General features: G+C 40.6%; 1 protein-coding gene across 2 annotated transcripts in view; it reads left to right on the top strand.

Moving 5' to 3' along the window:
• The window catches only part of PRKCA (protein kinase C alpha), a 446,150-nt gene that overhangs the window by 167,498 nt on the left and 257,135 nt on the right, over positions 1-21,517 (top strand). For both annotated transcript variants that reach the window (XM_077163627.1, XM_077163626.1), the window contains exon 3: positions 7,590-7,672. In XM_077163627.1, coding sequence (XP_077019742.1) covers positions 7,590-7,672 — 83 coding nt within the window. The remainder of the gene's footprint in view (positions 1-7,589; positions 7,673-21,517) is intronic.

Here is a 21,517-nt window from a genome sequence, read left to right as displayed (position 1 = left end):
CAGAAAGAATCGTTTCTCCTCCTTTAGCCTATATAATTCCTGGGGAGAGTTTATCAGGTTGAAAGTCCCCAAGCCCAAGTTAATCTTGGTGTTTCCATTCATTTCTGACAACCTGCCAATTCCTTTATTGTTTAGAATTCTTTTCCATTGCAAGTACAGAAAATTCAACTCAAAGTGGTATAAACAATTTCAAAAAGGCATGTGTGATATGAGCTCATGGATTCAGGCATATTAAATTATATCTGGATGTATATGAAGAAAATGAAAATTTGAAAGGGTATTTAATGGGTCGTAATTGAAAAGTCTGGAGATAATAGGGCCAGATTTCAGGAAGGGCATAATCCAGGAATACCAACACCAAGAACTAGTTTCTTTCTCTCTCTCTCCTTTGTCCACCTTGTCAGCTGCATCTTAAGCTCCCCTCTGCCCTTGATTGCCCTGGGGCAAAGCCTTTCATCTGGTTATTCAGAGAAATAGCCTTGGAGTCCTTCTCAGCTCCCCTTTCCCTCACATCCCCCATTCAATCCCTCTTCTTCAAAATAGTTCTCAAATCCTACCAGGGAGGAAAGCTGTAAAGTAGGATTTGGTGACAGAGAGAAGTAAGTTGAGAAAAGATTTAAAGGTGATTCTCCTAGGGGAAAGAGGGAGAAAAGAGGTCCTTGGTCAGAAATGAGAATGCTGGGGTTTTGACAGGGTTTACTGCAAGTGTGTTCCTCACACTTGCAGGCGACACCAGGGTGCTCTCAGAGAAATGGCACGTCTTATAATATGCGATAAGGCACATCGATTTGATTTGTTTTCATACAACGTTAACGTGTAACCCAGGAGAAGGCTGTTTTCATTGTTACAAATCTGAAACCAATAATTTTCTTTGAACATGCAAATATAATATACACTCAGTTTTTCATTACTTTCCCTACGAAGCTGAAAGCAGTTAACTTGCCTTAGAGATTTTCATTTCATTGTATGCTGATGTGACGTTACCTTTCATTAATCCCTTCCAGCTAAGCAAAATTTAATTAAAGCCATCTCACATGATGGCAACCATTCATGTATTTAAAAGTGGAGCTCCAGGAAACTCAGCTACCAGTCTGCTGTTCTAAACACGGTCTATTACATGTAGTAAGTTCTTTAATGAATTCAGGCTTTGTTACATACATAATGACGTCCCCCATGATTAATTTTGGATAATGGGGAATTTCTATGCATATGTTCCATTTTACATGACTGTGACTTGAATTCGAATGAGGAAAGGAAATTATTATTTTGGAGAAAAATGGAAAATGATACGTAACAGCGTGTATCTTTTTTTTTTTGGCTCGAAGAACATGACAATCCCTCTCAAGTGTAAATATGGGTAATATATGGGCAAACCCATTCTACGGAGAGATTAAATGACAGCGTGTCCTGATAATTTGGGAGGAGATCAGAGTCTGCAGTCTGAAGGTTCCCATTTCCACCACTGTTATTGACATTTACTGTGCGCTGTGAGGTGTGACGGTTGGAAATGCATATATCCACTTCCTTACGATCATAGAATTCCTTGGCTCTGAAGTTTGAATTCCCCCCCACCCCCACTTTATTCTGACATTTGTTAGTTACCTTCAGCTGAGCTTGGTCTCAGGTCAGCATCATCGCCACACTTCCTGAGTAGTCTGTGATCGGTACCTCCCTAAGCAGTTATTCTTGCATCTCTGACCAGAAGGCACTTTGCTGCAGCTTATTCCCTTTTCTGTAGCCTCTGTCTGTGCATCCTTTTCTTGGTAAAGCTGTATGCATGAATGGAGTATGAAAAATGTCTCTGGACTTAATGTTGGATCTCACTGGGAGACATTGTCCAGAATCAGGAGCCTCGCGTCATCCATCTGCTTGTTGATGCCTTTTGACACAGAAACGAGTACCCTTGGGTCACTCATATGTGGCTGATGGGCCAAGACATGGGTTAAATTAACACTTATCAAACGCATGGGCAGTGCAGCGTCAGAAGGGGCCTGGTTTCTCCTGCACTGACTGTTTGACTTCCAGCCTATCCTAGGCTGGTTTTTTGTTCTCTTTAAACTGTTGAGCATGGTTGAGTACCACTTTTAGCATCAAAATAGCAATGCACCGCTATTAAAAAAAATTATTTTTTGGAATTCATGAGCCAATCATAGGTGCCTTATTTGTTCTGTCTCTGTAACATACTAATGACAGATGGATACATTTCCACTTAACTTCCATTTTGTTTTTTAGTGAGTGATGTGGCACAGTAGACACGGCATTCTTGGTTTTAAAGCCAGGTAATGTTCAGAATTATTGTGGGCTGTGCCCGGGGTCGTTATTATTATTTTTTGTCTCCCCCCACATCATTTGTTCGTTGTGATTTGTGTCTTTCATGTGTCATTCGTCACTGCTGGGTAGCATAAGCATATCATGTAAAGGATTAGAGGAAAATGATTTTGTGCTTGGAAAATAATCGACTGAAGATTTGCTTTGTGACTTTAAGCTGCAGGATAGCTTCCTATTTTAAAACCTCTCATTTGGTTATATAAATAGAGGTGACCCAAAGTCTTTGAATATTGAGGCTTTATCTCAAACTCTTTATTGAGCAGCTTCTGCTTGCTTGAGCACAGGCTCGTTCAGACACCAAGGGCCTTGCTCCAGAACAAATAGGAGCCTGAGGCATCAGCCTCGACCTGTGTCTTCGCTTCCTATCCATCTACGCGGCTACTGTCCAAGTTGCCTTCCTGCCTGCCAAGGTCAGGGAAATATTTATTGAAGGTCAACTCCGTGATAGGCACTACTTAATCCTCCCCATTGTCTCCAATTCCTTTTATTCCACATGTTATGGTGAGATGAAGACCTTTAGAGTTCCAAATAAAAAGGAAACAAAAGAATAGCTCTTGACTCTTAACCAGAAAAAAGCCCATGCTGTCGATTTCCAGATCAACCCAGTACATTCTCTTCTTTCATTTAGGCTGTCTTTCCCTCTCTAACTACACTAACAAGCCTTTTCCAGTATTTGCCTTATCTTGTCTTCCATAATATGTATTATCTAGTTTTGCTTGGAAGTTGAAACTGAAGGTCAGGGCCAGCCATCGGTGACTTTGGACCCCCCTGCGATTCCCAGTTTTCTGGGGCAGCCTTTCCCAGGTGAACACTGCATGCAGCTGGCGCCTGCCCAGCTCTGCACTCTCTCGGCCCCCCGTCACCTGTTGTGATGTGGGGGCAGCGGGGGAGGTAACCAGACTTGCTCTGCATAGTTAGCGTCTCCCGGGCATAGGCATTATCTGTTTCTTCTTCCTTTGGACACCATTCGTTTTGCCTCCTCAGTCTTTGGACAGCCCTGCAGGCTTTTGTCCCTCAGATAACTTACATCTGTGAGAGCGCTCCAGAGCACATGACCTTTCCCTCCATCTCCCGTTGGGTGAATCCATTTATTTCTCCATGGGAAACTTTCTTGTGAGTTAGGAGGAAAGGGGGGGGGGGGTGGTATAAGGCAGGTTAAAGGAAGTAATTTTGGGATAGACAGGACTTTTTTTGCTGCTCCTGGGCATTATACAGTGATGGTATAGTTCTTCATAGGGTAAAATTTGACCTAAGAGACTTTTTGAGGTGCATGATAGAAGTACTTGCAGCTTGAGGCATATAATTGCATTGATGTGTAAATGGCAGTGAAAGAACAGATGCAAAAAGAAAAATGATTTCCTTCTAAAGGGACTTGATAAAAATGGTTTTCATAACAGTGTTCACCTGAATACAGAGTTGGTTTAAAAAAAAAAAAGATGGAATACCTGACTGTTAGAAAGATTAAGTAGGGAATCAGATGCTTATTTTCCTGTCAAAACACCATATCTATTATAAGCTATGAGGAGGAAATAATGCTCTAGCGACCCTTTTCCCTCAGTAATTCATCTTTCTAATTCCAGTGAATGAAAGATGACTTTGTGCCTGGGGAGACGAGCAGATTGGATTAATTTGTGTCCTTGTAGTGCTGCTTTATTATCCATCCACAGAGTTTTGTAACCACGATGCTCTGAGCAGAAACACGGTGGCAAGGCCTCCCCTCCAGGGGTTCGCAGGAGCTCAGCACTACCCTTGGCCGTATCCCACCAGCCCCTGGGCAGCCAGGAGGTTATTTTCTCTCTTGCTTCACGCTCACCCCCTTCTGCCCCTGATGGGGGCAGGGGGCAGCTGTGAGAACCCATCACTGGGGCATCTCCCTTCTAAGGGGTGCTCAGTTAAGAGATTGCGGTTATCACCTGCCAGTGAATGGATCTCTCATCCATCCTTCTTGCTGCTTGCTCAATGCCAAGCCTGCATTGTCTTGTTTGAAAAACATAGGTCTTTTCTGTGACATTATATTATGACCACCTTGAAAGAAAACAGTGACTCATTTCTGATCTAACGTCCTTAACTAGGCACATGGCATAGCCATGTCTTCATCCTCTGGGCTTCATATGTATGAAAATAAATAAAAGACTTTAGTTGTTAGATACAGAAATTCTTAAGTAGTTTCTTAAGAGATTTGTATGGTTAGTGTGTGGATGATTCAAAACATAAATGATCTAGTCCTTCCTTGAAAGCTTAAAGTCTCATTGTGGAGACTTACAAGGAATTAGAATGCATAGTACATACACATGCACATATATATATATATATATTTGTCAGGTACCCATTCTCCTGTAACACCTGTGCACAATCTTGGGGTCAGCTCTAATATTGTTCTTGCTCCTGGTGTCTTGTCAATAGATGTGACACGGTGGAAAGAAAGGTGGCTGTGGAGGCCGACATGATAGTATGATCCTGGCTCCACTATGTAACAGGCGTGTGGCCTTAGGCAAGTCCCTCATCCCTTTGTCAATCCGTCCGTGTATCTATCTATCCATTTGTCTGTCCGCCCTGCCTTCCTTCTTCTCTCCCATCCACGGGTGTTAACTGTGTGCCTACTACATGCTGGGTGCCAAGGATCAGTACAGCCCTTACTTGCCTGTGCAGTGTGGGTATCGATGCATATTAAGTAGTATCCTTATGAGAATTCAATTAGATAATGCAAGTGAAAGGACTCAGCAAAGCTTCTGGCACTGAGCAGGGTGCTTAATAAATGATAGCTGTGGTCAGTTGACAAATCCCAGCACTTCTTCTGTGGTGTCTATGGTAGTTATAACTTTCCCTTCCTTAGAAGCCTGATGGGAAATTACCTGCATACCCAGACTGTGCATAGGCTTCTAATTGGGCCTGAGGTCCCAAATCTCTAACATTAAATTCTTCCTATCAACACTATTTATCTTCTCAAGCACTGTTCTAGTTTGCTAGCTGCCTGAATGCAACACACCAGAGATGGATTGACTTTTAATAAAAGAGGATTTATTTTGTTAGTTCTTCAGAGGAAAGGCAGCTAACTTTCATCTGAGGTTCTTGCTTACATGGGAGGGCCCAGGATGGTCTCTGCTGGCCTTCTCTCCAGGCCTCTGGGTTCCAGCAACTTTCCCCGGGGTGATTTCTCTCTGAATCTCCAAAGGCCTGGGCTGAGGTGCGAGTGCTGAGATGAGGTATATGCTGAGCTGCTTGGGCTGTGCTACATTGAGTCTCATTTAAGCACCAGCCAATTAACTCAAACATCATTCATTGCAGCAGGCATGCCTCCTAGCCGACTGCAGATGTAATGAGCAACAGATGATGTTCACGTACCGTTGGCTCATGTCCACACCAAAAGAACTAGGTGCCTTCACCTGGCCAAATTGACAACTGAATTAACTACCACAAGCACTATTTTTATCCAACTCATCACTTTGTTCAATAACTGGTTTCCAGTGTTTATCAAAAATACTCTGAATTTCTCCTACTTTGCATGCACTAGGATGGCTCTTATTCCAAAAAATATGGGAAATAAGTGCTGTTGAAGATGTGGAGAAACAGGAAGCCTTGTGTATTGTTGGTGGGAATGCAACATGGTGCAACCACTGTGGAAAACAGTTTGGCACAGAAAGTTAAACATAGAACCATCTGATGACCTGGCAATCTCATTTCCAGGTTTATACTCCCAGAGAATTGAAAGCAGGGGACTCGGACAGATCTTTGTACACCAGTGTTCATGGCAGCATTATTCACAATAACCAAAAGGTGGCTGCAACCGAAGTATTCATGAGCAGATAAATAAAATGCAGTATATACATACAATGGAATATTACTCAGCCTTAAAAAGGAATGAAGTTCTTATACATGCCACTATGGGGATGAACTTTGAAAACGTCATATTGACTGAAATAAGTCAGACACAAAGAGACAGATATTGTATTGTATGATTTGACTTATATGAAATAGCTAGAATATGCAAATGCATAGAGATAGAAAGTAGATTAGGGCAAGGGTGTGGGGAAATGGGGAGTTAATGCGTAATGGAGAGAAGTTTTCGATTTGGAGGGATGGGAAAGTTCTCCTAATGGATGGTGTGAGGATAGTGCAACCTTGTGAATGTGAGTAACCCACTGAATGCTATACTTGGGAGTGGTTGAGATGGAAGAGTTTATGTTACATATGCACTTCCCCAGGTAAAATGAAAGAGCACCTAAAGAGACAATGACGATTCAATGTAATACACAATCCTGGACCAGATCTAATAATGAGGGAGTAAAGACTCTAATTACTGGAACATATGAAAAAATTGGAATAGACTGTAAACTTTATATCAATGTTAAATTTCTTGAATTTAACTGTACTTAAGGTTGTCACATAAGTGAATGTCCATGTTCTTAGGAAATGTACATCCAAGTATATATTCAAGGAACTCTATGTACATGACCTACCCTCAAGTGTGCAGAAGATAGATAAATAGATAGTAGATAGAATGATATGACAAATGCGGCAAAATGTTAAAATTGGTGGATCTGGGTATCTAAGGGGAGGGCAGCATGTTGAAGTTCTGTATGGAATGTGCAATGTTTTTTGTAACTGTCAAAAAGCTTGAAGTTATTTCAAAGTGAAAAGTTTAAAGAAAAAAAGTCTGAATTTCTTACTGGCCATTCAAAGCCCTCTAAGTATTCTCTTAGTCCTTGGCTCACCCCTCTTGGAACCCTGGTGGTCAGCACACCTGCTGATCTCTATTCAGTCATCTTCTTCTGCTGACATGTGTGCAGGGAGTTTACGGTGTCATCCGTGGCGGGAAAAGAAACCACATGAGCCAAGAAATTAGAAAATTCTGTCCTTCCTTTTGGGGTGAAGACTTATTCAGCGTTTCTGAGGGTGTATTTTTTTATGGCATTGTGTTATTCAATGATGAACAATAAAGTCATACATGATGCCCTTTGGAGCTATATTTCTAATAAAATGAAGTATAGATTTATTATACTTTCTAATCATTTGCAGATCTCCACAACTAGACTTCTAACTGTCAAGGAAGGACTAGGTCTTTTTATATATAAGTCCAGTTGATACCAAGTGTTGCTGGGTCTTGAATGAAATGTCTTCCGTTTGCTGTTAATATGATTCTGTCTAGAGAAATTAAATGGACTTCTAACATAGCCAGCTATATTTGGAAAATAGAGCTTGTGTACTAAATCTCGACCGTTCTAATTTTAATTGTTTTTTTTTTTTTTTAATCTCTCTACCAGTTTGCTGTTTTGTGGTCCACAAGCGGTGCCATGAATTCGTTACCTTTTCTTGTCCTGGTGCGGATAAGGGACCAGATACTGATGTAAGTAGCCTGGAAACCATTATTGGGTGTTAATGCAGATTTCTGATATTGAATTTTTAAAATGTCTGTTTTGGCACACACTGTTAATGGGAAGACTTCTCAGTAAGTCTGATATAATTCTGGCTTATATTACGAACAGATTTTAGTCCTCGAGAGTCCAGGTCAGTCTACTTAGGGATAGGGGGAAATTTTCTCGTTAGTTTGTATTCTGCTGTGATGGCCACATAGAGACTGCAGTGGCTTCAGTGACGTCTGACACCAACTGTCACTACTGCAATAACTCAATTCAGTTCAATGCAGACTCTTCCTCCACAGAATCAGGCCAGTCTCCAGAGGTTCAGGGCAACCTGCAACACAACTGCCCTACAGAAACCATCCACAAGTTTGGGGGTCTAGGCCAGCTGCATTTCTGACCAACTGGCCAGTCCTGTCCGATTCGTAAAAGATTGAGTATTCCCTTCCGAGGACAAAATTTGCCTTTTGGTCTCTGGAGTTAAGAGAACCATGGTTAGGGCTCTTTGCAGTTAGTATATGAGGAGTGTCTTCCATCTGTGTGTAGGATGATTTTGCTTCTTGGACCAAATGTGCAAGTAAGTCTAAGGAAAGCCAAAGCGGGCCAAATGAATGGCCTCAGGGTGGTGGTTAGAGAAGCACCAAAGTGTCAGGATGCAGAGTTGAGCTGAGGTGGTAGGATTTTCTTGTTCTATCCTTTTTGAATGTTTTAGAACTATAAAATTATAGAGCTGGAAAAAGTGTTAAAGATTTGCTTAGGTTAATCTTAATTTGTAGATGGAAAGACTGAGGCATATTGAAGACAGGAATAAATGATCCGGTGCCCATCATATATTGGGTTTGGGGGGTGGGGGGTGATCTGGCTGTGTTGTGGGTGGGCGTGTAGAGAGCTGCTCTCTGTTGCAGTCATTGGAAGCTCTGTTCATATGTTTAGATAAGTGTTAACGGGCATGAGAAAGACCATGCACCTAATCAGGCTTCCATTCTAGTGAAAGGAATAGACCAATCATGAGGAATAAATATAATACAAGGGGGAAAAAAAACTGCCTCAGGCCTTTTTTTTCCCTGAAAAAATAAAAAGAAATTCAGTTAGTACTTTTTTTTTAGACCATGAGGAATGTCTGAGATGCATTGAACTGCATAATTAATGATGCCTTCACTGAGCATGTAGACTCCATAGCATTTTCATAGATGAGGAGAAAGTAGTTAAAAATCTTGCCAAATCCACAAGTATTGTGTCTGCTCTGCTATCTTCAAATGAAAGGAAAGGAAAAGTACTGAAAACAGAATAGCAGTAGCCAGATTACAGCAACCAGATGGAGTAAAGTTCTTTTGAACAAAGATGCTCTTCAAGAATCAAGGAATGGTCTATAGTTGAAACTCTGCAGAAGTTTAGGGAACATTGAACTTATGGACAAAAGGCTTCTGGGGTCAATGGAAGAAATCCCTAAAGATCTTCAGGCCAATTTCTTAGCACCCCCTCCATCTGTTCTGTTACCAGAAGTTCAGTGCCAGGCGCTTCCCGAGAATAAATGTCAAATGCTTCTGGGAATTTCAGTACACCCCCATACACACAATAGAGAAGAAGGGAAAATGAAAGATTTCTTAAGAACATAATATCAGAGGCTCACTCATTCACTGATACTGCAGATCTTTGGAGCCAGGATCCACAAGTTGGAAAGAGGGGATGACATCTTAGATGCTGCATTACCTGGCTTAGGAATGAGCTTCATTTTCCTGATTCAGTGTTGGAAAGGGACTTCTAGTTGGTGTACATTTTGTGTTTCCAGCCATCTGACCTCAGAAAGCCACCTGGGTTCTGCTCAGCAGAACTCCCCTGCATCCTGAGGCTGAGGTTTTATAAGACAACAAAATGACAAAATAAAATAAAGCAGGTCTATGTTTAGAAATAAGCCCCCAAATTAAGACATGAGCTAGGACATGGGCAGTTCTTTGGGTAATGGGGGTGGCAAGTGAGACTTTGCTCTTCAGAGGAACCCCAAGTGCTGTTATTTCTTCAACTGCCATTGATCACCTGCCCTGATGGTTTCTTCTTTCCTGCTTCGTCCAGATAGTGGTGAGGTGGACTCGGGAGGGCCGGGGGTGGTTGGGGGAGAGGCTGGTGGCAGGTTCTAGAGTGGTGGTTCTTCCCCAGCTTTCTTCCTCTTACTTTTTAAAGTGTCAGCTTACCAGCCTTTTCATTCCTCAGTCAAAAGTTCCTCCTTGTTTTTAGAACAGTCTTCAATCATCTTCAATTATGTCAGTTCACAAAGCCTTCCTTGCTAGAGGGAAAACGGAAATTTGGGTCTGCTATTATGTGTCTGTGTACATGTAAGTGTGTATATGTATGTATGTGATACATGTTTGGGTGTGTATGTTGTGTGTGTATATATTGGCATGTTATACATATCTTGTACGGTATATGTACATAAGGCATATATTAGCACATTAAATCCTTTCCTTTCATTCTTTCTGTTTTTTCTACGTGCATTAAGTGAGAAAACCCTGGGAAGTCGCACTTTTGGGGAATCATACCGACCTCAGTACGATTCTTAAAGTTGTAATGTATAACCTCCCTCTTTTTAAATCTGTAAAGTTGGAGGGAGAGAAAAACTTCTTATGTGATATGAATAAAAAATCCAAATGCTAAACAAATATTTAAATTGAGCTTTGGAGTGTTTGCTCTGTGCACTAGATACGTGGGCATTTGAGAAAATGAAGGTGGAAGGTGGGGGTGTTGATGTGTTTAAGGGCTAATGCAAGGTGATAAGCCTACCTTGCATTTTTGTTTACATTTTTTGTTTAGCATTCTGTTTTCATTTGCCTTGTGCATTTTCACCAGTGACCCTAGCCTGTTTGGGGAGAAACTGTTCACTCCCTATTTTGTACTTCTATCTGAACCTTACAGTTAAACAGAAATCAGGTGATTTGAAAATAAAGTTCACTGAACCTCAACTGGGAGAGAGCCAGCAGCTATCTACACAGTCACCAGGTTGTCGATGTTGACCAGAATGTTTGGGAGAGCGCCAAATTAAGAAGTTTACTTGGAAAAGGCAAAACATATTGCTTCAGATCTGGGTACATCTTCGGCTCTGTAAAGATTATAAAATTGAGCTATTTTGAAGAAGCTGGGAGCGTTGACTGTAAATACTTAGAACCAAAAAAACAAACAAGAAAAAAGGAACCAATTGCACAAATTGTTGCAAAGCAAAAGTGATATCAAATGTAAAGCAGGACTCTGGAGGACTGTGTGTCCAGAAAGCAAAATTACTCTTTTTTTCTTTACTATAGTGTTGAAAATTCTCTCATTTTGAAGTTCTTTTTGGGTTTCTTAGAAACTGAGCAGATAAAAAAGAATGCAGAATTGTTTAAAATCTCATCATTTCAAAGCTCCTTTTATAACAAACCTTAAAACATTTAAAGTAAATTTAGAAATAAATTTAATTAGTACATCTTCTATTTTCTCAAAGTATACTTTTACATTTAGTATGAAAGAAGACAATTTTATGAGCAAACCCAATAATAGCCAAAACATTTTTATGTTGCCGAACTGACAGAGTAAACTGAGATTTGTAAAAGGTGCAAGTGCTAAAAAATTGCATTTAAAATTCAGTAGAGTGTAGTAAAGAGAGTACTGGAGTCACTTAAACCATTCCAGATACCAGTTTTCTCATTTATAAATATGGAGGTTTAACTCAATGATCTTTAAAGCTGTTTTCAACTTGAAATATCATTTCATTCCATCATTAAATATTTACTGAGGGTCTTGTGTTGTGAAAGATACAAAGATGAAGACAGTCCCTGTCCTCTCAGTGCATCCTCTGTAATCGCAAGGATAAGCTGCGTGTGCAAAAAAATATGTATAAGAGAGGCCTTAAGAAGGGAAGAAATAAAATACTGTTGAGTTTAATGTAGGGAGAGAGAGACCATCTAATGGGAGAATGAGGGAGGGACTCCATCCTTCTCTTCCATTTCTTGTCAAAAGCTGCTGACTGCAGCACCGTAAACTGTGTTGAGAGACCGTGTGAATGAGCTCAAGCAGGTTAGACCTTGAGCAAGTTCTGCAAGTCCTCGAGATTGCTGCCGCCTAGAAAAGCCCCTGAGGAAGCCTTTGCCTGTTCTGCAGCCACTCCTGTGCCCTCACTCAGAGGTACCCTTTCTCCCTTGCTGGGATGCCATGGGAAACCTTAAAAAGAAGTTATTTCAGGGAACCAAGCCCAACAAAAACCTCCAGTGCTAATTCTGCTCTTCAGTGGGTGGATTATGTTATGTACCAGATTCACAGTAACAGAAGTATTTCCCACAAAGGAAGGGACTCCTGCTACATTTGCACCAGATTAATTTTGCTGGGGATTAAAAATAGCCTCAAAGACTTATTTCCCCAGCCACGCTTTTCTGATGAGCCAAAGAAGACATTTTGGTTGGTGTAATGTCCATTCTGTCAATCTTCTGAGTCCTAGCCACCGAGGAGAGGATTGTGGGTTTGTGGCCCATACTTAAGCTGAGAAGAAATGTGTGGTCAAACTAGAAATAACCAGTAGGCCTTTGTGTCCTCCCCAGTGGCCAGAATGAGTCTTTCCCAAGGAATCTCCGTGGGGGTTCTACAGTGTAATCCAACAGCTCTGTCACTGCCCAAACATCTTGGGAACTCCCACTTCTGGAACAGTGTGTAAGGCCAGTGACAGATTCTTTTCAAAAATCTCCACTGTTGGCAAATGGTCAGCCTTGGAGAGCATGGTGAGATTGTCTGGGCGAAGCAGCCAGCAGTCCACTGGAGCCAGTTCTGAATAAGTGGTATGATTATGTGGGTAGCTCTAGTTTAGGTAAAAAAAAAACAAAACAAAACAGGTACAATGATAAAGTAGAAAGAGTAATTTTCTAGTAAGACTTATAAATGGGCTCTGAAATCAGGTCTGAAAGAGACTTTTGAGATGTTTCGAGCATGGAGAGCACATGGGGATCTCTGTATAGGCTCCAAGAAGCTCCTTTAGATAATATGCAGGTTTGCCGTAAAATAAAAATTGCTGCGTTCCATAACAGTTGTGCCTACCAAGCAAATTCCCTCTGGGAAAGTCCTTTCTCTTTTCCCTTTGAAAACCAAGTGGCCAGCACCAGGCTTGGCACAGAGTGGAGGCTTGAAAAATATTTATCAAACAAAAGAAAATGAGTGGATGAATGTCTGATAACCTAATTTTACCACCAGCTGTCTTTATCTGGTCTTAAATTACTTGAAAATTCTTAACTACACCTGAGACTTTCACTGACCGTCCCTGGCACCCAGCAACAGGAGTCTCATCAGCTTCATTATGATAGCGCCTTAGAGGTGGGGGTGGGGTGGGGACAGGGGTGGGAGAGACGCACCTGAGGAACTTTTCACAGTAGCCATTTCGAACCATTATCTTAACTGTTTGGGACTTAGTTTACAAAATAGTAGACCTAGGAAATCACATTTGACTGGTCGGGATCAAAGATTGGCGTGATGGATTCTTTGCTCATTTTTCCTCACTCATGCAAGTGATGTAGTAATAACAGATGTGTGTGCAAACAAGCAGATTACCTGTGCCTGAGAACTGTTGCTGGGAATAGGGTCTCAGGAGCCTGCCCCTGGAGCTCAAATCATTGGAAGCCCAGAACTGGAAGATGTGCTGCAAGGGTCATAACATTCTTGTGATGTTACCTGATGTGTACTTAGCTTCATTTATGCCGCTAGTGCTTTTCTCTCATCCCTCTCATTTTTTCATTATATATAATCCTTAAGTGTTTCTTGAACATTTATTAGGTGCCAAGTGCTATGGGATACAAAGGTTAAAAAACCTGGTACTTGCTTTCCAATAGCTCATCCTTAGTGGGAAGTCATGAATTACTCATTCAGATAATTACTTCCGTGGATAACATAGATAAATGCCCTAGGCATTCATTTTTTTTTTTTTAAATTTTTTTATTAATCAAAAAAAAGAAAAGAAATTACCACAACATTTAGAAATCATTCCATTCTACAAATGCACTCAGTAATTCTTAGTATCATCACATAGATGTATGATCATCATTTCTTAGTACATTTGCATCGATTTAGGAAAAGAACTAGCAAAACAGCAGAAAAAAATATAGAATGTTAATATAGAGAAGAGAATTAAAATAATAATACTAATAATATATATATATATTATTATATATATATATATATATATAAAGGAAAAAGAAAAAAAAACAAAAACAAAAGATACAAACACACAAACAAACAACCAAAAAACCATATTTCAGGTGCAGCTTCATTCAGTGTTCCAACATAGTTACATTACACTTAGGTATTATTGTGCTGTCCATTTTTGAGTTTTTGTATCTAGTCCTGTTGCACAGTCTGTATCCCTTCAGTTCCAATTACCCATTATCTTACCCTGTTTCTAACTCCTGCTGGTCTCTGTTACCAATGATATATTCCAAGCTGATTCTCAAATGTCGGTTCACATCAGTGGGACCTTACAGTATTTGTCCTTTAGTTTTGGGCTAGACTCACTCAGCATAATGTTCTCTAGGTCCATCCATGTTATTACATGCTTCATAAGTTTAATCTGTCTTAAAGCTGCATAATATTCCATCGTAGGTATACGCCACAGTTTGTTTAGCCACTCGTCTGTTGATGAACATTTTGGCTGTTTCCATCTCTTTGCAATTGTAGATAATGCTGCTATAAACACTGGTGTGCAAATGTCCGTCTGTGTCTTTGCCCTTAAGTCCCTTGAGTAGATACCTAGCAGTGGTATTGCTGGGTCGTAATCCATTCTGCCATTCTATGTCTTTTGATTGGGAAATTCAGTCCATTAACTTTTAGTATTATTACTGTTTGGATAATATTTTCCTCTACCATTTTGGCTTTTGTATTATATATATCATATCTGATTTTCCTTCTTTCTACACTTTACTCCATACCTCTCTCTTCTGTCTTTTCGTATCTGACTCTAGTGCTCCCTTTAGTATTTCTTGCAGAGCTGGTCTCTTGGTCACAAATTCTCTCAGTGACTTTTTGTCTATAAATGTTTTAATTTCTCCTTCATTTTTGAAGGACAATTTTGCTGGATATAGGAGTCTTGGTTGGCAGTTTTTCTCTTTTAGTAATTTAAATATATCATCCCACTGTCTTCTAGCTTCCATGGTTTCTGCTGAGAAATCTACACATAGTCTTATTGGGTTTCCCTTGTATGTGACAGATTGTTTTTCTCTTGCTGCTTTCAAGATCCTCTCTTTCTCTTTGACCTCTGACATTCTAACTAGTAAGTGTCTTGGAGAACGCCTATTTGGGTCTATTCTCTTTGGGGTGCGCTGCACTTCTTGGATCTGTAAATTTAGGTCTTTCATAAGAGTTGGGAAATTTTCAGTGATAATTTCTTCCATTAGTTTTTCTCCTCCTTTTCCCTTCTCTTCTCCTTCTGGGACACCCACAACACGTATATTTGTGCGCTTCATATTGTCATTCAGTTCCCTGATCCCCTGCTCAAGTTTTTCCATTCTTTTCCCTATAGTTTCTGTTTCTTTTTGGAATTCAGATGTTCCATCCTCCAGTTCACTAATTGTAGCTTCTGCCTCTTTAGATCTACCATTGTAGGTATCCATTGTTTTTTCCATTTTTTCTTCTTTGTCCTTCACTCCCATAAGTTCTGTGATTTGTTTTTTCAGATTTTCTATTTCTTCTTTTTGTTCAGCCCATGTCTTCTTCATGTCCTCCCTCAATTTATTGATTTGGTTTTTGAAGAATTTTTCCATTTCTGTTCGTATATTCAGCATTAGTTGTCTCAGCTCCTGTATCTCATTTGAACTATTGGTTTGTTCCTTTGATTGGGCCATATCTTCAATTTTCCGAGCGTCATCCATTATTTTCTGCTGGTGTCTGGGCATTTGATCAGATTTCCCTGGGTGTGGGACCCAGCTGGTTGAAAGGTTTTTCTGTGAAATCTCTGGGCTCTGTTTTTCTTTTCCTGCCCAGTAGGTGGCGCTCGTGGTGCTCGTCTGTCTGCACCGCAGTCGGCCCGGGAAACCGCGCGTGGAGGTGGGGGTCGCTGGCCGCCGCGGTTTGGGAGAGTGCCGGTCCTAATTGCCCAGCTGGCCCGAAACGCCAAGCGTGACGGGAGGGCCCCGCTATCCAACGTTCCCAGTCAGACCGGGGAGCCACGTGCGTGGAGGGGACCCCAGTCGCCAGCCGCCCCGGCTGGGAAAATGCGCGCCCCTCGGGTAGCTCACCGCAGCAGATTCTCCCTGCCCGTTCAGCTGTTCCAGAATGGGGTACGCTGTCTTTTTGGTCTCTGTCGTGACTCCGGGAGCTGTTTCGTATTGTTTCTGTTTCTTTAGTTGCTTTTCTGGAGGAGGAACTAAGACCCGCGCATCTTACTAAGCCGCCATCTTCTCCGGAAGTCCCTTAGGCATTCATTTTTATTACCATTGTACAAATGTGAAAATTGAGGCTCAGGGGCGGTTAAGTGTTCTGCTGGAGCTCCCCCAGTAGTCAATGGTGCACTAAGTTTTGAACCTCGTCTTTCAGATTCCATGCCTGTGCTTTCCTCTGTACCACGTGGTAGATCAACAAAGTCAATTTGTGGGGAGGTTTTCCTTCACTGAAGGCTTTGTTTTGGGGGACAGAGTCTTGGGGGTCAGTGTGACCAGTATAAATCGTAAAAGTGTAAGAGAAATTTGAAATGCTAAAATCCCAAGGCACACCAGTAAAAAGCATTCCCAGGGGATACTGGTGGTGTGTACCAGTGAGGAATAGAGTGTAGGGCTGAGAGGGACAACTGAGAGTCTGAGCCCTTTGGAAACCTGGTTTGAGTTATTCTGAAGAGGGGGGAAGAGAATAGGGCTTCTTGATGCACTGGGTTTCTGGAAAGATTTGTTTCAAGTGGCTTTACCCTGAGCTGAAAGCCCCCCCAGAGAGCCTTTTTGGCTCACGTCAGTGGCTTGTTCCTGGATTCTAGTGAGTCACTTTTTTACAAGCTGAAGTTGGAGTCCTATTCAGTTAGCTGCGACTTTCCCCATCCTGGCTTTGTTCTGTGTTTGCAGTTTAATAAATTTCCAGCTGGAGACTTAGGAAGAGACTGTGGACAGAGAAGTCTATTTCCTGGGATCTAGAAGAGGGAAGGAGATGTGCTGAAGATTTTCTAGACAGCATGTTCACTGTGACATTTATTCATTTACGATGAGATCAGTGCCAAAAACAAATATAATGATCAAATGAACCCGCTCAGCGGGAATTCTGTGTAGGCTTTCAGCAGGGGCTAAGAGAGATGGGTCAAGTGGGGATGCCCTCTCTGACAGCTGTTTATATTAGGTAGTACCTGAAGCTGTGAGCAAATGCAATCAAACATGGAGTCTAATATTCTCGTGGGGTGGAATGAACACTAGGAAGGCCAGTTATTCTAATTGTTTCTGTTATCCATTCAATATATTCTAATTATTTTTATAATCCAACCTATTTCCCAGACATATTTGTTTTGAGAATTATCTGCCAAAGGGAAAGGCCAGGTTCTAGGAAGAGTATCATTGTCATTGTGATAGCATTGCCACATTGTCATGGGCATTGAGATACTCATAATTGTGTGATGACTTCCCAGGAGATATCCTCGGTGTGGAAAGAGTGTTCAAGTCCCTTAAATTGAGGCTGTCATGCTCAGATGGGCAGCAGAGTCTTATTTTCTTCACTCTTGCCTCTTTTCCTTGTACCCCATCTATCCACCAAGCCATTGCTTACTCCTATAGTCCTAATCTATATTGTGATACCACCAGACAGTCATCTCTACACAATCTTCCATGTCAGAAGCATCGGGGTTCTGTTGGTTGCCTCCTTCCTTTTTGTCTCCCACATTGCATAGGTCTCTGAGTTTTTTGGTTTCACCCTCTAACTACCTCTTCTTAACATCTTTTTATCCACCATCTTAGATTAGTCCTTGTGATGCCCTAAGACCTGGTCTTACTGACTCAAGACAGTTTATCTTCTGGACTGTCCTTATTGCTACCCAATGATACTCCAGTTGTAGAAAATAGGTGGTCATGCACCTCTGCTACTTAACATTTTACAGGTTCTGTGGGGTCACACCAGATGTCACTGGCTGTTAACTGTGACTTTTGGCCAGGATGTCTCAGTTCTCCTGCACGTTGGCCTCTGCAGGGAGATAATGCAGATTTTTTACATGGTGGTGGCAGTTTTCCAAGAGGGGAAGCCTCAGTACTGTCATGGAGTAAAAGAATGTGTAATTCATAGTTTATAAACTGTTTTACAATAGGTGAGGTGTTTTCTTCATGTCATGAAACATACCTCAAACAGAAGGCAATTTGCATATTGCCTGCTTTGCCCAATTTCAGATCCCCCAACCTGTCCCTCTCTGTCTTGGCTTTTCAAGGTTTTGTAGAGTTAACATGGGGTGGAAATGTTTAAAACATGAGAATCCTATGCTTGAAAATGATATTCTCTATGGAGGAGGGTGATTTTAGGTTTCTAGATATTAAGCTGTCTCATGACTCATTTGTTCTTAAACAGGTCGTTCTCCAGTTACTAAAATTAATCACAAAAGACCAGGGAAGCTTGAAAAAGAGGAGTTCACACATCAGGTCTTACATTTAAAAAGGCAGGGCTGCTTTCTTTTGCCATTTGCTAAGTTTGAATGATGCAACAGGATTAAGGTAATTCACTCTTATCCATTTATTTTTCATTAAGAATTAGGAATTTAAAATAACAATGTACAGCATTAATAGTGAAGAATAAAAATAGTAAGTTGAAAATTTAGAAAGTAATTTTATACGTAAGAGAAACAGACCTACTCTGCTAGTTCATGGGCCAGCTGTAGCTTGGAGATATGTGCTTAGGTTAGATCATTTTCTCATCTATGTAGTAAACTTCTGTTTATACAGAAGCCAAGCAGTTGGGAAGTCCAACAAGATAGCCTCTGAAAAAAACTGGGTTTTTTTCAGCTTTTGTCCTCTACAATCCACCCTTTACTCAATGGTCAAAGCGAATCTTTGCATTTATCATACAGATCACACTATTGTGTTGCTCCATTTAAACCCTTCAGTGTCCTCCCTTAATCATCAGAATTAAAGATGAACTTTGTAGCTTGGTCAGCAAGGACTGTTGTGACTCCTGCACACCTCTCTCACTGAGCCTGCAAGGTTCATTTGCACGTTGGTTCTTTGCACTTGCAGGTGTTTCTATGGGAAACTCATCCCAGGTCTTCATGGTGTTCAGCCATATCGTTCAGGTCTCTACTCAGGTATCACTTCCTTGGAGATGCTGCTCTAGAAAAATCTGTCCTCCTTTATGTATTTCATAGCCCTTATCACCATCTGAAACCATACTGTTTCTTTGTTATTTGTTAATCATCTGTCTTCCTCTCCCCCTCCCCCAGCCAAGGTGACCATACCACGAGTGCCTGTCATTGTTTTATTCTTCTGTCTATACCTAGACTAGCGTCTGACACATAGCAGGTGCTCAGTAAATACTTGCTGGCTGGATGAATGCATGCATGCTACTTTTATAAGAGAGATGACAAAACTTTAGAGGGTTTTGTTTGTTTCTTTTTAAAAACATGTAACTAATTGGAAGTATTTTAGGGTCAGTGGAGATTTTTCCCTTACTCTAACTGTTGTACCATACGGTGAAGGCTGGCATGCTGATAACCCTGAAGCCTGCTTGTGATTGGTCATGTGTTCCAAATAAAATAGTGTGTTCCTTTTTTTCTTTTTTTTTTAATTAGAGAAGTTGTAGGTTTACAGAAAAAATCATGCAGAAAATACAGTTCCCACATAAGCCTCCTCACACACTGTTCTGCCCATTATTGACAATATGCATTAGTGTGGTAAATTTGTTATAATTGATGAAAAAGTATTCTAATTATCATATTAACTATATTTCATGGTTTGCATTAGAGTTCACTGCTTGTGTTATGGTAATGTATATGCAGCCTAAAACTCCCTTTAACCACATTCGAGTATATAATCCAGTGCTGTTAATTACATTCACAGTTGTGCTCCCATCAACACCATCCGCTACCAAAAACCTTTCTATCCCCCAGACCAGTCAAGCATTAAGTCCCCGTCTCCTAGCCCCTCCCCCTCCCCCGGCCCCTGGTAACCTGTATTCTAGTTTCTTAGTTTATATCATCTACAAATAGGGAAAGTTTTACTTTTTTCCTTTCCAGTTTGGATGTCTTTTATTTCTTTTTCTTGTGTAATTACTCTGGCTAGAACTGCCATTACAGTGTAGAATGACTGGTGACATTAGGAATGCCTGAATGTGGTTAAAGGGAGTTTTAGGCTGCATAAACATTACCATAACACAAGCAGTGAACTCTAATGCAAAAGACAGTGACTGGTGATCAGGATTCTTGTCCCCCTGATCTTAGATGGAAAGTCTTCTTTTACCGTTGAGTATGACGTTACCTGTGGGCTTTTATATATGCCCCTTATCACGTTGTAGAAGTTTCCTTCTGTTCCTAGTTTCCTAAGTGTTTTTTGTCAAGAAAGGGTGCAGGATTTTGTCAGATGGATTTTCTGCATGAGATCAGCATGATTTATTTTTTACTTTGTTCTGTTATAATACAGTGTATAACATTAATTGATTTTCTTCCATGGAACCACTCTTGCAAATCTTAGGTAAATCCCATTTGATCATGATGTATAATTCTTTTAACATGCTGTTGGATTCAGTTTGCTAGTATTTTGTTGAATATTTTTGCTTTTGTATCCATAAGGGATATTGGCCTATATTTTTGTTGTCTTGTGGTATTTTTTTACTTGGCTTTGGTGTTAGAGTGATGTTGGCCTCATAGAATGAGTTCAGGAGTATTCCCTTCTCTTCAGTTTTTTTGGAAGAGTTTGAGTAAGATTGGCGCTAATTCTTCTTGGAATATTTGGTCAAATTCATCAGTGAAGTCATTGAGCTTTTCTTTGTTGGGAGGATTTTAATTACTGATTCAATTTCTTTATTTGTTATTGGCTTGTTGAGATCTCCTGTTTCTTCTTGATTTGGTATAGGTAGTTTGTGTGTTTCAGGGAATTGTATATTGCATTTAGGTGCTCTAATTTGTTGGTATAATAGTTGTTCATAGCAACTTCTTATAATTCTTTCTATTTGGTTGGGTCAGTATGTAATGTCCACCCTTTCACTTCTGATTTTAGTTATTTGCATCCCCTCTCTCTTTGTCCTTGTCAGTCTAGCTAAAGGTTTTTCATTTCTATGAATCTTTTCAAATAACTGATTTTTGTTTTTTTTAATTCTCTCTGTTGTTTCTTTTTATCCTTTATTTCATTTATCACTGCTCTGATCATTGTTATGTCCTTCCTTCTGCTCACTTTGGGCTTAGTTTTGCTTTTTTTTTTTTTTTGGTATGCTGCATGGCAGGGTCACATTTCATTATTTTTCCATGTGAGTTCTCCCATTATTGCAGCACCATTTGTTGAATTTTGTATGTTTGTTTTGCTTGTTTGTTTTTTGGTAAGTGCATGGACCAGGAATCGAACTGGGTCTTCCACGTGGCAGGCTAGAATTCTACCACTGAACTACCCTTGCACCCCCACTCTTCCGCTTTTATATCCTCTAGTTGAGAAGTTAGATCTCTGATTTGGGATCTTTCTTGTTTCTTAACGTAAGTAAGCACTTACAGCTATAAATTTCCCTCTCAGCATTGCCTTTACTTCATCCTATAAGCTTTGATATGTTTGTTGTGTTTTTGTTTTCATTTGCCTCAAGATATTTCCTAATGTCTCTTGTGATTTTTTTCTTTGACCCATTGGTTAAGAATTTGATGTTTATTTTCCACATACTTGTGAATTTTCCAGTTCCCCCTTTGTTATTGA

The sequence above is a fragment of the Tamandua tetradactyla genome, chromosome 6, assembly GCF_023851605.1.
Source record: "Tamandua tetradactyla isolate mTamTet1 chromosome 6, mTamTet1.pri, whole genome shotgun sequence".
Lineage (NCBI taxonomy): Eukaryota > Metazoa > Chordata > Mammalia > Pilosa > Myrmecophagidae > Tamandua > Tamandua tetradactyla.
The sequence above is the reverse complement of the archived record's forward strand: the minus strand, read 5'-3'. Positions and strand labels throughout refer to the sequence as shown.